We start from the raw sequence: 18118 nt of genomic DNA, 5'->3' as shown, positions 1-18118 counted from the left end.
AGGTGGGGTCCACTCCCCTCTATTAGAGGAATTGGAGGAATTGGAAATGCCCGCGAATTGGAGGTGATAATTATTCAAAAAAAGGAAGAAAGAAAGCATAATTGGGTTCTTCGAAGTCGCCGTCCTTTGTTGAAGTAAATTTCTGCCAGTGGTCGACTCCAACTCGAAGTTCCCGTTGTTTCTGGTTTTCCAAATGCAGGCAGACTGCTTCTACAATAAGTTGTCACCCATGTTAGGGCTTCTTCGTTCTTCTCCATTCGGTTTGGGAAGAAGTAGAATAGAATGGAAGAGAGGTTTTGTATATAATGAAGGGTAATATGGTTAGTACAATAAAAAGTCTAACGTTTTTCTAAATAATTTAACGTCATGGATTAACTTATCAATTAATATGAAAAGTAGGAGAGATATGTGTAAATAGTACGTAGAGATGGATGCATCAATAATAAGTCCATACCTCAGGAGGGCATTCATAAATTTCCCAATTTTTTTTCATTCATTCCATTCCAGTATCTGATTTTAGGGTTCATCTTCCAATCGAATAGGGTTTGGACACTTTACTTTTAATTTTGATTGATTTTTATGATAAGGGCATTTTGGTCATTAGATTCTCTAAATTAACCTCTAACATCCCACACTAACGGATTGGATCAAAGTGTTACACTGTTTTAAACATCAGGAGAATTTGTAATTTAAAAAATTATAAGGAGGCATTTGGATAAATGGGTATTTTCAGAGAGGCATTTGTTAAAATCCCAAAAAAAAAGAATAAAAGAGCAAATTAGATGCATCGTGATGCTTGAAACAATAACAAAACACCCCCTAATTTCACCATTTTAGTTTTGAAAATATAAAGACAGTTTCTCTTTTACTTTCATGATTTATTTTACCCTTATGTACTTTCTTTTCCTCCAAACGAGAAATCCTTAAATCGAATTAGGGTTTTGTTACACACCAGTTCCGGCGAATGTTGCAGAATGCCAAATTTTCTCCGGTGGTGTTCCCTTGGCCCAGCCACCCTCCGGCGAAGGTCAGTTTAACTCAATATTTACTTTTTCTGTCCATGCTTTTATCAGTCCTCTCTCTCTCTCTCTCTTCCTATTGTTGATTCAAGTTCACTGATGGAACCAGATCTGGATTGAACTCATTTTTTTGCTTTTTCGATAGTCAAAGGAAATTGACAGAGATTTGGCCGGAGAGGAGAGAGCTCTTGTGGTATTGAAGCAGGGGTTGCTCCTGGACCAACTCAGTGAGCTTTCTCCCGGCTGAGGAGACATGAAAGATGGAAACAACCAGCACGAGTTGTAAGAGCAGAAGGGAAACAGAAGATGAAAAATCCATACTAAGAACGGATTGAGTAATTAGAAATTTAAAGTGAAGAAGGAAGAGGAGAAGCTGAGATTGCTTTCGGTTCGTGACTGTAGAGCTTGGTTGCAGAAGACCAAAACATCTCCGGCGAAGATGCTGCCAGATGATGGATTTCAGCCCTCTGATGTTCTCCTCTCCGATTGATGAATAATTCATCTGTTTTTGGTCCCGATGACCCCAATGCTCTGATTTTTTCGTTTGCAGCTGCAATATCTCTCTCGGCTATGACGATTGGGGACTGAAGAACTCTAGTCAGTTTTTCTCCCTAATCTTACCTTCCTCTTTAACTGTATAATGGATCTATTTTCTGTGGGAGATGAGGATCCCAAAAACACTTTACGAAGACTCTCTGTAGTAATGAAATTGAGATTGAAGAAGAAAACAAATATCAAAGAGAGGCCTCTGAGTAGCTATGAAGGTATTGGAGCACTGTAAATAGACCAAAGCGATTGCAGGATTGAGTTTTGAAAAAGAAAGTACTGTAATTGGAATCTAAAAAAGAATCCTGCAACTAATTTATCCCCCAAAAAAAGAAAAAAATAAAGGCTTTAAGTAGAGGGAAGTGCCTCATGCTCTGTAACTTAACTGTGTTAACTTTGAGAAAGAGAGGAGAATACTTGTGTGTGAAAGGATAAAGGGTGGAAAAGATCATAACAGTATTGAGAGATTCTGAAAATCCAGTCTCTATTTTCTTGCAACCGCAGTGGACCCATCGTCACTGACGGGTGATCTAATCAAATACTCTCCCAGTTAAATAGTACTCCAGTTAATAGTCCACAAGAAAAACCAATTGTTTTTTAGTCCATTCCATGCAGTCCAACATTGGTTATTCTGTTCAGACGTGATCATCAAGTATTTTAACCTTTACTGACTTGGTGTCTCTCTTCGTTCAGTAGTTGAATCTCCTTCTGTGATTCTTTTTTTATTTTGGGGGGTGGTGTTTTTGATTAATTTGATGTGTTTTGGGACTCTTAATTGCAATGTATGCTGGGAGCAATGGGGTTAGCTCAGATACAAGCTGTGACACATCCATATTGCTTGAAAATGCAATTGGGAACTGCTTTCTGGTGATGATCAGAATGAGTGAGAGGACAAGGCCTAGGAGGAATGAAGTAACAACCACAAACCCTAGCACTGAAAGTGTCGGGATCATTGAGAGTGTGGGCAGTTTTCCCTTCGTCTTCTTCTTTAAGGAATGTGCTAACTGAATTGGGATTTTTTTCTACCCAGATATTCTTGCAATGGTTGTAGGATTAGATGGGGTTTATAACCATGGTGTCTCCCAATAGAGGTGAGATCGTGAGGTCAAGAACCAGCCAGGGAATTGGGAAATCCCATGAATAGCATGAATTTGGATGAGCTGGTAGAACAGAATCAGGTTATCCCCAATGCTTCTACAAAAAACTGTTCTTGAAACAGAGAACAGGGGAAGTAAACCAGGGCTAAAGTGAAAAAGCTCACTGATTTTAGCTCACTGAGAACAGATGCACCAATTTACCACCAAAAAAAAGAACAGATGCACCAGGACATAGAGTGGCCTCTGAACTTGCATGTATATCCTGTTTACAAAATGCAGGAACTGATCATGATGGGTTTCATGCCTGTCCTCGAAGATAGCCGGAGAGAAGATGGAGCTGCTCCGTCGCAGTTTGCTGGGGAGGACTCTGGAGCATAGCACAGTTTGGATATTTATAGCAGCAGCACCAGTTTCAATTTCTTCTCTTCAATATCGCTGGCGAGTAGAGATATAGCAGGAGCAAAGTGGAGTTCCCCACTAGCAGACCACCAACGATAGATTTATTTCTTCGCAGATCGTTGGAGAAGAAAGAGATAGGTATAGGAAGATGACGATGGAACGTTGGTTAGGGAGAGATGGGTTAGGGCTATGTTTATGTTCTATAAGGGTAAAATGGTTATGTAAAAAATTGAAGGGTAATATAGTCATTTTTAAAAGTTTAACTATGCCTAACTGTTTAAATTTAACGAAAAGGGATTATTTGTAAGCCTCACAATCATTCCATGGGTGCACGGTGAAACTACGGGGTTATTTTGTTATTGTTTCAAACATCAGGGGTGCATGTAATTTTCTCAAGATTAATGTAAAAGCTTTTCCACAATCGGGCCAAAGGATGACGCAAAAGGAAAAGCAATACACAAATTAACTAAAGAGAAAAAGAAAAAGCAAGAGAAAGAGATCCACGAAGGGGCCAAAAGATATTAGGAACCAGTTCTCTGAAAGAGTTAAGTTGCTTGAATCAATCAACAATGGCTTCTCAAGGGTCACAGCCCATCAGCCTGAAGGTTCTGATCGACAAGAAGAACAACAAAATAGTAATGGCTGAAGCTAACGGTGACTTTGTGGACATTCTTTTCAGCTTCTTGACTATGCCCATGGGAACCATAGTGAGACTCATCAGCAAACAGGCACAGCCGGGCATTATTGGATCCCTGACCAGTCTATACAAAGAGGTGGAGAATCTTGAGGAGCAGCTTCTGCAGACTGACGCATGTAAGTCTATGCTACTTCATCCAATGAATCCTTTTGAAACTCAGTGCAGGAGACTGAAAGTGAACATAGATGATACAAAGTCCAAGTACTATATTTGTGCTAATTTGATCAAATGCCTCCGACACTGGAGCATCGGTTATTATAGTACTTTCAAGAATGCTACGTGCGGTAATTGCCGTAAAAAGATGGACAAGGATATATACATGGAAAAAGAAGATATGGCTGCAAATCCTAGTCAAGGAGATGGAGGAGTGTTTGTTTATGGACTGACCAAGTTCATGGTAACCGACGATTTGCAGGTAGAGCCCATGTCTCCGGCTGCTACCTTGACACTGTTGCACAAACTTGGGATCAAAGACATGAGTTCCCTCCAAGAGACTACACTGAGTATTGGCTCAGAAGAGGTATGATAGATTTTCACCTTCTGTTAATTGCAATGGCTTTCTACATTTTTTAATTTGTTAAAAGATTCAATTTGAACCTTCTGTTTTCATCTTCAGCAAAGCTCCAAACATAAAATGGGATGAAGTAGAAAAAGAAATATAACATATCTAACTACAGCGTTTGATGAAGGAAGTAAAAGTCATACACTAGGACCTACTATTTTGTGCCCAAAATCTGTAAGATAAGGTAGCAGCTGTAGAATATTTTTCCTACTTATATTTATATTCGTGGATTTTACATTGAAACAAATGGAACCTAAAATCACGTCATAATTCTCTACGACCCTCTCATATGTATTGGTTTTTTTTTTTTTTTTTCCCTTTGTGAGGAGGCATTTCTTTTACTTCTTTTCCTCCCGGCTAATCTTAAGAGGCTTCAAAGGGCCGGTTTTAGAGAAACTATTTACATGTACTCCTAGTGGGGTTCTTGACTTATTTGGGGCTTGACTACTATCCTGCCCTTAGGACTTGATTTTTCAGTATCTTTATTTGTCTTACATTCCATATTGCTTTCCAGTTTGGATCTTGCACAAGGCCTTAATTGGCACATTTTTGTGAATCTCTGTGTCTGTTATACAAGGACTAGTTGGACAATTGAAGAATGAAAACTGATAAACTCTTTAAGGTCTTTATGCTTATTTACTGCTTAGTCTCTTCTACCATGTTAGACAAGAATTTACTCAGTTTTTGGGTTGGGGATCTTATAAATCAGCTATTCACTCGTTCAAGAAATATGAATACACTAGGTATGTCAAAATCTTTTGTATTGCGTATGGATGACACATCAATCGTAACTAACTGAACATTTTCTTGTATTGTCTTTTATGTCCTCCTTCATAGATCATGAATCTGCTCAAGGGATTGTTATTCTCCAAGATACCACTGACAGATGTGCTTCTTAGAAAGAAAGAATTTGCATCTGATGGCCTAAAATTTGAGATAGGAGATGCAGTGCAGTCTAAGAGTGAAGGATCTCCACTAGATATGACTATGAAGTTAACAATAAGTAAGTCAATGAACAAAGCATTATATGCTGAAGTTGGGGAAGACATGGGTAACTTCCTCCTCAGCTTCCTTACCTTGCCTCTTGGATCCATTTTACAGCTCTTGGGTGGGAATTCATCACTGGGATCCATGGACAATCTGTACAAGAGCGTGGAATGTTCAAAAGTTACAAGGGCTGATAGTCTAAGGGACCTGCTGCTGCACCCTGGCCTGTATCGTGGTTCCTACAACCCAACAGGAGTAAATGAAATTGATCTGCCTGATTACTTGTGGTGTACAAGTTTTAAAAATACACAGAATAAAGATGATGACCCTTACACTGTCTACCTGACTACTAAGGGGCAGTCCAAACGTGGTCGTACAGGTGAACGTCATACAAAATTATTGAAGTCTTCAACAAGTGAAACAGCAGGTCAAGGAGGATTTCTCAAGGGACCGGCAACTTTCATAGTAACAGACAATTTGGTTTTCACTCCACTAGTCTCTATGTGGACTCTCGCCTTTCTTAAAAGCATGAAGGTTACCCTAGATGACTTGGAGGTTCGGATGGTTAGTATGGACAGGGAGAAGGTGAGTAGCTCAAAAGTTTTGAAAATTATGATGCTTCATAAATAATCAGGTAGAACTAGTGAATCACATCAGCATTTGGATTCTTATGGTTTATAGGTTGCCTCGAATTCAGAATCATATGGTCTGGCCAGGGGTGAAGATTGGTAAGGTATATGTCCTGCCAACCTTTCCCCTGCATTCATACAAGTTCCACTAAATTGTGTAACAGAGCCATTTTATAAATGCCAATTGGATTATAAGGGTATTATAGTTGTGCTTCTTACATCAATGCTACTTTTGTTTTGCAGGCTTTGAGGCTATTGAAGGCTTCTCTCGTCTCCAAAGCGGTACTGACAGATGTCTTCCTCAACTTTGGCCTAAAGACTCCCAAGCAAGAAAGTAAACCTTGATAAGGACATCATGGGAGTTCAGTGACCTCTGAAATAAGGGTTGTTTTATTTAATTGACTTGCTCATAAAATGTAGACTTGTGTTTATCATCGATGTTCCCCTTATGGAACAGCATACTATATCCATTTTTTATTTTGTGTGTTAGTAAGAAGTTTTTACTTTTGTTCGAATCCAACATATTGCACATATGTAGAAAGATAGTACTCAACCGCCCATTTCTCATTGTGCTCAAAATGGTATACTTAAATTACTTGAAGAAATAAGAGATAGATTTATGAATTTATCAATTAGAGTTATAACTGCTCCAATCCCCTCAATCTGTTCCTCTAGTGCTGAGGTAGCTCTTTCGTTCAGCTCCAACATGTGCTTGATGTATTTTAGTCACTGTGTTTATCCAAACAGCTCACCAACCAGCAATGCCAGTTAAAGGATCATAAGCACCATCTGTGAGAGTTAATAAATTCTGAATGTGATGCGCAAGATGTATAGCTTGCACCATTTATTAAAAAGCTCCAAGATGGGAGATGGGTTCCACTTGGTGTTCTCCACCACCTACTGTATTCCCCCTTTCCTGCCAGATTGTGTATTTTTCAATGATTTATTTTTCCACAAAGGGTCTATGAAGTTTACTGCCAAATGTTTGGATAAGCAGCTCTTTCACTGAACCTCCTCTGATACGTTCTGTTCCGGTTCCTAGTGAAAAGGCTTCCCAGATTAGTTTCACAAATGGAAATGATAAGAGAACATGTCAACTTTAAGCATCCAAAGGATCTGATCAGATATCTATATTATACCCTGTCCCTAATTCTCAACATAATTAATACCCATTTCCTAAGGCAAGGGATAATGCGTTCATTAATACTTCTCCAAACCCATGATGCATGCTTTGCTGGTTTAGAATCAAGCAAAAATAGACATTGGGGAAGTACCTACTCTTCAACACCTTAATCCACATGGAATCTGGTAACATCCACATCCTCTATCCTAGCCTAATTAACATTGCTAGATTATGATCTACATTGCTTTGAAGTCCTAAACCCTCCATGTGTTCTGGATTACAAATACCTTTCCAAATTCCAGCTTATAAAAAGAGAAATAACCTTGTAATAGTTTGATCTATTCCCACAAAAAATGGATTGTAGAAAGTGTAATTGTCAGTAAATTGACCCAGGAAGCCATTTTGATGACATCCAAAAGCTTGGGGGTTGATGCCATCACTGATTGGATGAAGACCAATCGACCTGTAGCCGATTGAAATCTTGATTTCCAAGATTCCAACTGGACATTAAACCTGTCGACCATAATTATAAAAGGATAGCTTTAATGAATCTCTGACAGAACAATGGGAAACTCAGGAACTTTTTATGGATGTCCATCTGACTCATGCCCTAGAGAAGATGAGTAGCCTGATCTAAGACTTTCCTTTTCATGAGAACCGTAGGTGTGGATGGACATATATATATATATATATAGGAATGCTTTACCAATACATGGGAGGGTATTTCACTGAATTAGACTATGAAATTTGACATGTGATTAATCCAAGTAATAAAATCTATCCAATGATTGGCATAACCATATTAGCTACCCCGTATCCACATGGCAAAAGAATAGAGGCTGTAGGAAAAATTCCTATCATGGACATGTATGAACCATTTTCCTAGAAAATATTTTAAGGTTAACAAAATAGGGAGGGAAAACATGTCACACCCCCATCCCTGAACCACGGGAAATGCAACCGGAGCATACAACTACGCTCTCCAACCACCAGAATCACTGATGCAGTACCCAAGACTAACTCATTCACAACAACAGATAATAGGTAAAAAGGAAAGGATTAATATTAATAACATCGAGTTAGCGGGCTAGGTGATAGCATATAAAATATTATCTATTCAAGTTTACCCTTCAAGTACAATTCGTTCTAATCGGGACTTATGTATTACCTACTATATAAATAATACATCTATCATGAAAGGAATCAAAAGAATACACCTATAATTCAAAATGAATAATCAAGTGCATCAAAAGATGGCCACCGCCATAAGTCACGTCCCGCCAAGGAACACACATCGCAAAGAACACTCTGGTCCATGCTCCACGATCTCCGGAGCCCACCAATCAACGTAACCAGCCTCAAGAGTCTCGTATTTTGCGCCACTCGCTCGAATGTACCGCATCAACTAAAAATATGTTTCCACGAGGAGTGAGCTCCAATCGAGCCCAATGAGTGGCTAAGCCACACAAGCATACACAATAATAATAATGAATGGGGTTGATGCAAACCATACATGATGGACGGATACCAAGGTGTCCCATACCACCAAGGTAGACCGTACATCACATACAATTTACAATCATGCTACATGAATGAATGATGATGTATAGTTTTATTGTTATCCACCTAACACACAACTAAGTCGGTATAGTACTATAGCAACACCTTAGGTAGCATCCCCGACATCGGTACCATAAACGGATGGTATACCGGCGATGACAAACCCGAGTCGCTACCGAAGCCTCGCTGTACCGGTCTCCACCAAGAGATATACGCAAACCCCCAAGTCAAATCCCATCCTGGCGTTCGGCCCAAAATACGGTTGGCGCCGAACTTCCCGGTGGGTATACCCGAATAACGGTCGGAACCCACGATTGTGAGACACCTAACCCCCGTCGGTAAGGGTCATAGTACTGGGTAAACATTTATCCTAGCCAGCATTCACCTATTGTATGAGTGAGGTACGCATGTGCATAGGCCAGAGGCCGAGTCCATAGATACCGAAATACGGTCGGCGGCTATCCTCTCGCCCCTCTAGCCCATACGCGTATACAAGTACGAGATGTGAATACCGAAGGTAGTCGGTCGGTCACCATCCCGTTTCCACCTAATGCAATGGACAACTCTAATGCAATTTCAAGTACGGTAATCTCAAGCCCAAGACCCACCGGCACTTGGATCCCGCTCAAGCCCTAGATCTACATGCCATGAGTGAGTCCATATTATGGAATCCCTGTGTCCAAGACCAACCGGCACCCGAGTCCCATAACTAAATCCAATACCATTCGCACCATAGTGCAATAAAATAAATAATATCGCAAGACAAGAATGTAAAGTCCTATCAACATCTAAACATTTATATCGTCCTATATCTTACTAATAATTATATATTATAGCACACATGCATGAATGACATTCGTAAGACACGACACACAAACATTCCATAAATTAAGACGTTTGCTTAACTCACTCACCTTGATTCTCACGCAATCGTCGATGCGAGCTCTTCAAATCGGCGTTCGATGCCAGTACACTGTCCCACGTACTAATACGCCCCAGCCGGGTCGGTCAACCTAAAGAGAGTGTACAACGTGGGGAGAGATTAGTGCCTTAGGGCTAGAAGAGTTGGGCCCCATAAGTTATCAAACAAGGCTAAAATAGGGGACCGGCACATACAAGAAGGCTATATCATGTGATTTGTCCATGTGCCTGTCCCATGTGCCTGTCCCTCTCGGACTTTCCCACCGACAGATCTAGGTTCTCGGGATCGCACTTGCATGTGCTGTCCATGTGCCTGTCCCTCTCGGACTTTCCCACCGCAGATCTAGGTTCTCGGGACGCACTTGCATGTGCTCGTCCATGTGCCTGTCCCTCTCGGACCTCCCACCGAGATCTTTCTCGGGGACCGCACTTGCATGTGCTGTCCATGTGCTGTCCCTCTCGAACTTCTCACCGCAAATCTAGTTTCTCGGGGGGCACTTGCATGTGCCTGTCCACGTGCGCTTTGTGTTCATGCCATTCCGAGAATGGTTTTGCAGCCCCAAAGTCTTGGGCTAAAATGGGGTATTCTTAGGGGTTTTTAGGGATCTCTTTGGCCATGAGAACAACCCCAACCAAGGTGCCATAGCACACACCCAACATGGGTTTGTAAACCCCATGATCGATTAGGTTTTCCTCCATTAAAATACATATGGAAAGGAAACTCATGGGTTTGGGTATTGGGGTTTTGAAAGGGCCTTTAATCAATGTTATTTAACAACCCACAAACCACACCTCTATGGTCTTCCATGAGGGTTGGTGAAACCCATAAATGGAGGTGAATCCCCAACTTAGGGTTCATAAATGGAGAAAGGGTGAAAGGGTTTAAGGTAGGGTTAGGTGCTTCATAGTTAAGCATCAATGATTTGCCATTAATGGCTCTTCTAATTGAGTAGATGGAGCACTCAAGGTGTGCTCAACCGATTCAAACCCTAGGTAATAGAATTAGGGAAAGAGAGATGGAGAGAGAGAGACAGAGACTCACCAAGGGTTGATGATGATAGCTTGTGCTCCACCATACTTCTCCCTTCTCCTTCCTTCTTTCTCTTCTTCTTTCTTCTTCTTCTTTCTTCTTCTCCTCTTCCCTCCACGATTTAGGATTGTAATGTGAGGTGAATAGTAGTTTTGGGTCTTTAATAACCCATCTAGGCATTAGGTCTTGTTTGGTTAGTCTCAAGTCCTTAGGTCCATTTGCTTAGGAGCTTGTTTGGTTAGGTATAAGTCCAAGGTCTAGTTTAAGTCATTGGGCCATTGGATCCACTTGGGCCCATGGCCCATGGCCCATGTCCTAAGTTCTAGTTACAAATAGAAAGAGACTAAGCTCATAACCCCAAGCCCATTCTAGTTCTTATGCTTATTAATGGTCATGCATAGACATGAATTATTCGGATAGTGACTTACTCCTACCATCGCTAAGTGGATAAGGGCGATTCAGGTGCGGGCCCCGCAGATCCCTATCATAAGGGAATTCCAAGAATATGCTTTCGTCAATGATTTTCCCCCTGTCTCTGACGGTGGATCTTTCCTCGAGGACTTCCCCTATTTCACGGTCGACAATCTTGTGTGATGGCTTGAGTATTATGACCCACAGTTAACGAGTGTACTCCACTCCTAGTTCTACACAAAAGGTTCAAACCAGACCGGTGGTCAAATTGCATTTCAAACCGGGTTTTGGGCACGGATTTAACATCCTCCCCACCTTATAAGAATTTCGTCCTCGAAATTGAGACGTACCTAGGTATCTCGCATAGGTGAGGATACTTGACCGCACTTCACCTTCTCATTAACAAGATGCCCCTTTAATCAATGAGATTACTCCTAACTTTAACAAAAGTTACTATTCGATTGTGGGGATTGTCCTTATAATCAAAGTTCTCTTCAGTAGCTCTTCATATGTCACCCATGACAAGTCGATGTGGCTTTTAGTCTTGACAATATCAATGTAGGGGTGTACTTTCTCGCATCATTACCTAAAATACATTAACACACTTGCCCTCCTTGTCGAAGTGAATTACTCTCTTAGTTGGCGATACTGCAAGAAAACATTATCGCCCACGACAAACTTACTTTCCTTCCGTCTCAAGTTGGCATAGCTCTTCCATTTAGATTGAGCCACCATGATTCGATCTTTTATCAAATCTACTATTCCGCAAGTGGCTTGTATCAATTCATACCCCAATATTCTTTGCTAATCACTTCATCTAATTTAGTGGAGTTCAGAACTTTCTATTATACTATGCTTTGAACGGTGTCATAGCTATAGTCGTCTGGTAGCTGTTATTTTAAACAAACACTACGAGTGAGATGTGTTCATCCCGACAACCCTTCATATCAATGACACAAGCCCTGAGCACGTCCTCTAGGGTCCGAATAGTCCTCTCTGACTTACCATTAAATTGTGGATGGAGAACCGTACTAAAATTCAGCAGTGTACCCATAGCCTTCTCGAAAACGCCACAGACTTCAATGCAAACTTAGGATCACGATTAGAAATGATATCCACTGGATCTCCATGTAAGTGAGTCACATTATCCGTGTATAGCTTAGTCAACTTGTCCATTGGATAGATCTCCTTTATTAGGATAAATGTGCTAACTTGCTAAGCTTGGCCAACAATGACCCAAACAAAGATCAATACATTTAGCTATACAGGGCAATTTGGTGATAAAATCCATAATGATGTATTTCCACTCGTTCGGGAGTAGGAAGTGATTGCAATAGTCCATATGGTCGTTGCTTCTCCATGCCACCTTAACTCGCTCACCATTGGGTACACATAACCTATCCCCGAATCAAGAATGTTATTTTTGGACAAGGTAAAATCGATTCCTCCCGCATCTCTTCCCGAATGCCATCTATCAATTTCGTAACTCGCGCATCGGTAGGTTGGGCTTCCTTAATCTTCTCCGCCAATGAGGGTTGTATTGTTAGAGCGACAAATAACATAGTAGCATCATCAATTAACACTTCCACCCCATTCTTCTCGGCTTCCTCTATAAGCCGCTCATTGATCATTAAAGCCGGCAAGGAACGGTTTGTGATTTCCTACTAAGTGCATCTACCACCACAACGGCTTTGCTTAAATGGTATTGGATAGTGCCGATAGAGGGTTAAAACTGTGCTCAACTTCCGCTCCGGATCGCTTAGTTATTTAGCTTAAACTAAGTTGTATTGATTTGTCCTCTAATAGTATCCACCTTACATAATGGTATAAATCAATTTCGGTTTAGTTAATATAAAGTCCAAGTGTATATAAGGACCCAAAGAAAATCAAACTCGAGCTTATACTTCTAGAAATAGAGAGATGCAACTATTTCCATATACTTCGTCCAAAGATTCGTACTCCTAAAATTTTGGGTTGAATGACACAAGGCTGTACTACTTTGCTTACCTGGCTTTTCCTATGAGGACTTTCACTTTCGATCCTCCAATACCTAACTCAACTTTAGAATGAATTGGAATATTGATGGAATCCCTATCTTCACTCCCAATAACGGAGGGGACATTCAAGGACCCATTACTCCACTCATATCTATTGTTGAGCAAAGTTTTGTCGAATCCTTCATCCCAATTCCTTTTCGTTCTTGATCGCATTTGGCTACACTAACACCCGATATAATACTTCGTTTATCAACTTAAATTGCTAGATCTATCATTCTCTTCCCACTACATGATATAATCCATACCTCCTAGCATCCGTCCTAAATTATCCTTTCTAGATATCCATCGGTTCGTGGGTGTATAGACATATCGAGATTTAACTACGTGCCTATATATATATATATATATATTTTTCACCGTCCCTTCGAAATCTAGACACAAATCGGGTTTCCTCTGGACATGGTCCCCGAATGTACCAGGCCCATACACCAAGCCAATCCCAAGATTCCCTGGAGATTTACCAACAAGTCCAAAAATGGCTCTCCGAGAGACATGTGGGGCCATAGGCTTACCCAATGGTACTTAGGACCAATACTCAAAATTTCTAGGTGGTTCCCAAAGAAAGCCCGGGCCAGTCACTAAGGCTATGAGAAAAATGAAAGATAATTTTTCCCTAATCATTAGCCTACGTAACAAGTCCTGCGGAGAGTCTCTCACCGATAGCTAGCTTTTTTATGGTTAGGCCAATCCCAATTATCATTATATTTTACATCATTGTTTATGACTTTACCCTCATAAACTTTAGTATATATCTTCTTCCTTTTTTTTTTTGTAACTCCTAGGGTTTAGTATGTAGTTTCTCATCTTTTCTTCATTTCTAAACTAGTTTATATTCTATGGAAGTCCCCTACCTTTATTTGTATTATTAAAGCATTGTTCTATCAGCAAAATTTATATATTCTCCCTTATTCTACTGATTCCTGTTTGTGGATAAGGCTTTTAATATTTAACCCTAATTTAGAGTAAATCGGGTCGTGTGAACACCGAGTTAGTCCATGAGGTAGAGCATCGCGCTCCGATACCAAGTCACACCCCCATCCCCGAACCACGGGAAATGCAACCGAGCATACAACTACGCTCTCCAACCACCGAATCACCGATGCAAGACTCCAAGACTAACTCATTCACAACGACGATAATAGGTAAAAAGGAAAGGATTAATATTAATAACATCGAGTTAGCGTGTGCTAGGTGATAGCATATAAAATATTATCTATTCAAGTTTACCCCTTCAAGTACAATTCGTTCTAATCGAACTTATGTATTACCTACTATATAAATAATACATCTATCATGAAAGGAATCAAAAGAATACACCTATAATTCAAAATGAATAATCAAGTGCATCAAAAGATGGTCACCGGCCATAAGTCACGTCCCGCCAAGGAACACACATCGCAGAACACTGGTCCATGCTCCACGATCTCCGGAGCCCACCAATCAACGTAACCAGCCTCGGAGTCTCGTACTCTACGCCACTCGCTCGAATGTACCGCATCAACTAAAAATATGTTTCCTCGAGGAGTGAGCTCCAATCGAGCCCAATGAGTGGCTAAGCCACACAAGCATACACAATAATAATAATGAATGGGGTTGATCGCAAACCATACATGATGGACGGATACCAAGGTGTCCCATACCACCAAGGTAGACCGTACATCACATACAATTTACAATCATGCTACATGAATGAATGATGATGTATAGTTTTATTGTTATCCACCTAACACACAACTAAGTCGTATAGTACTATAACAACACCTTAGGTAGCATCCCACATCGGTACCATAAACGGATGGTATACCGCGATGACAAACCCGAGTCGCACCGAAGCTCTTTGTCACCGGCTCCACCAAGAGATATACGCAAACCCCAAGTCAAATCCCGTCCCGGCGTCGGCCCAAAATACGGTTGGCGCCCAACTTCCCGGTGGGTATACCCGAATAACGGTCGGAACCCACGGATTTGACCGACACCTAACCCCTCGTCGGAGGGTCATAGTACTGGGTAAACATTTATCCTAGCCAAGATTCACCTATTGTATGAGTGAGGTACGATGTGCATAGGCCGAGGCCGAGTCCATAGATACCGAAATACGGTCGGTAGGCTATCCTCTCGCCCCTCTAGCCCATACGCGTATACAAGTACGAGATGTGAATACCGAAGGTAGTCGGTCGGTCACCATCCCGTTTCCACCTAATGCAATGGACAACTCTAATGCAATTTCAGACGGTAATCTCAAGCCCAAGACCCACCGGCACTTGATCCCGCTCAAGCCCTAGATCTACATGCCATGAGTGAGTCCATATTATGGAATCCCGTGTCCAAGACCAACCGGCACCGAGTCCCATAACTAAATCCAATACCATTCGCACCATAGTGCAATAAAATAAATAATATCGCAAGACAAGAATGTAAAGTCCTATCAACATCTAAACATTTATATCGTCCTATATCTTACTAATAATTATATATTATAGCACACATGCATGAATGACATTCGCAAGACACGACACACAAACATTCCATAAATTAAGACGTTTGCTTAACTCACTCACCTTGATTCTCAGTCAATCGTCAGATGGAGCTCTTCAAATCGGCGTTCGATGCCAAGTCTTGTCCCCACGTACTAATACGCCCGAGCCGTCGGTCAACCTAAAGAGAGTGTACAACGTGGGGAGAGATTAGTGCCTTAGGGCTAGAAGAGTTGGGCCCCATAAGTTATCAAACAAGGCTAAAATAGGGGACCGCACATACAAAGAAGGCTATATCATGTGCCTGTCCCTCTCGGACTTTCCCACCGGAGATCTAGGTTCTCGGGACCTGGCACTTGCATGTGCCTGTCCATGTGCCTGTCCCGCTCGGACCTCCCACCGGCAGATCTTTCTCGGGATCGGCACTTGCATGTGCTGTCCCTCTCGACCTCCCACCGCAGATCTTTCTCGGGGACGGCACTTGCATGTGCTGTCCATGTGCCTGTCCCTCTCGGACCTCCCACCGCAGATCTTTCTCGGGGTGGCGCTTGCATGTGCTGTCCATGTGCCTGTCCCTCTCCGGACTTCTCACCGCGATCTAGTTTCTCGGGGATCGCACTTGCATGTGCTGTCCACGTGCGATCTTCTTTGTTCATGCCATTCCGAGAATGGTTTTGCGACCCAAAGTCTTGGGCTAAAATGGGGTATTCTTAGGGGTTTTTAGGGATCTCTTTGGCCATGAGAACAACCCCAACCAAGGTGCCATAGTACACACCCAACATGGGTTTGTAAACCCCATGATCGATTAGGTTTTCCTCCATTAAAATACATATGGAAAGGAAACTCATGGGTTTGGGTATTGGGATTTTGAAAGGGCCTTTAATCAATGTTATTTAACAACCCACAAACCACACCTCTATGGTCTTCCATGAGGTTGGTGAAACCCATAAATGGAGGTGAATCCCCAACTTAGGGTTCATAAATGGAGAAAGGGTGAAAGGGTTTAAGGTAGGGTTAGGTGCTTCATAGTTAAGCATCAAGGATTTGCCATTAATGGCTCTTCTAATTGAGTAGATGGAGCACTCAAGGTGTGCTCAACCGATTCAAACCCTAGGTAATAGAATTAGGGAAAGAGAGATGGAGAGAGAGAGACAGAGACTCACCAAGGGTTGATGATGATAGCTTGTGCTCCACCATACTTCTCCCTTCTCCTTCCTTCTTTCTCTTCTTCTTTCTTCTTCTTCTTTCTTCTTCTCCTCTTCCCTCCACGATTTAGGATTGTAATGTGAGGTGAATAGTAATTTTGGGTCTTTAATAACCCATCTAGGCATTAGGTCTTGTTTGGTTAGTCTCAAGTCCTTAGGTCCATTTGCTTAGGAGCTTGTTTGGTTAGGTATAAGTCCAAGGTCTAGTTTAAGTCATTGGGCCATTGGATCCACTTGGGCCCATGGCCCATGGCCCATGGCCCATGTCCTAAGTTCTAGTTACAAATAGAAAGAGACTAAGCTCATAACCCCAAGCCCATTCTAGTTCTTATGCTTATTAATGGTCATGCATAGACATGAATTATTCGGATAGTGACTTACTCCCAGTCATTTCTAAGTGGATAAGGGCGATTCAGGTGCGGGCCCCGCGGATCCCTATCATAAGGGAATTCCAAGAATATGCTTTCGTCGATGATTTTCCCCCTGTCTCTGATGGTGGATCTTTCCTCGAGGACTTCCCCTATTTCACGATCGACAATCTTGTGTGATGGCTTGAGTATTATGACCCACAGTTAACGAACGTACTCCACTCCTAGTTCTACACAAAAGATTCAAACCAGACCGATGGTCAAATCGCGTTTCAAACCGGGTTTTGGGCACGGATTTAACAAAACATCTCTTGGCCTGACCATGATCCTATACAAGTTTCACATGAAGCCTGACCAGGTTTTCAGACTCTTGGATATCTTAGGGTAGGGGGCGGGGGGGGGGGGAGACGGGGAAGAGCAAACTGAACTTTTGATACATAACCAAACCTTATCCATCCAACATCTAATTGATATTTCACCCTTTTTCCAAGTGCCACATTAGATAAGAGTATAAGAAAGCCTTCCTATGGGAAAAGGGGACCTTGGGTTCTATCTGTTCTCACAGAAGGAAGAAAAGTCACAGCGTGAGTGGAAAAGTAGGATTGACGTAGTGTTAAAACTGAACGGTTAAGAATAAATAAACTTAAATTTAAACCGTCGATTAAATAACCGGCAACCGGCTCTCTAACCAAGTAAGGTTCCATTCTCTCCCCTCTCTCACAGCGCTGCAAACCAAGTCTCCGACAAGTCTCCGACGGCTCTCCATCCCTCCGAAGGAGATTAGTCATCTTTCCCTCCATTTCTGCGATTCTTCTGATCTGAGTTGGAGATTTCTGCTTTTATCCAGAGAATTGGGGGAGATAACTACTTCGCAAGTGACGCCGGACTGAATCGCCTTGTCTCTGGCCTAAAGATCAGCATCTTCAATAATTAATATCGAATTACAATAAATCAGATCTTCAATATTTTTTATGGCATGAAAGGAAGCTTGTCCTGCACAACAGCATAAGCATGAGTAACTTAACCCCCTATT

At 41.6% G+C, this 18118-nt stretch overlaps 1 protein-coding gene across 4 annotated transcripts in view; it reads left to right on the top strand.

Annotated features, from left to right (window-relative positions):
- The window catches only part of LOC122645953, a 100850-nt gene that overhangs the window by 35051 nt on the left and 47681 nt on the right, over window positions 1–18118 (top strand). For 2 of the 4 annotated variants that reach the window (XM_043839378.1, XM_043839376.1), the window contains 3 exons: window positions 4124–4278; window positions 5158–5892; window positions 6180–6397. In XM_043839378.1, coding sequence (XP_043695313.1) covers window positions 4124–4278; window positions 5158–5892; window positions 6180–6281 — 992 coding nt within the window. In that variant the 3' untranslated portion in view covers window positions 6282–6397. Of the gene's footprint in view, window positions 1–3593; window positions 4279–5157; window positions 5893–6179; window positions 6398–18118 lie in introns of those variants that run through there. The other 2 variants (XM_043839375.1, XM_043839377.1) reach the window with 2 other exon arrangements.

The sequence above is a fragment of the Telopea speciosissima genome, chromosome 11, assembly GCF_018873765.1.
Source record: "Telopea speciosissima isolate NSW1024214 ecotype Mountain lineage chromosome 11, Tspe_v1, whole genome shotgun sequence".
NCBI lineage: Eukaryota > Viridiplantae > Streptophyta > Magnoliopsida > Proteales > Proteaceae > Telopea > Telopea speciosissima.
The sequence above is the reverse complement of the archived record's forward strand: the minus strand, read 5'-3'. Positions and strand labels throughout refer to the sequence as shown.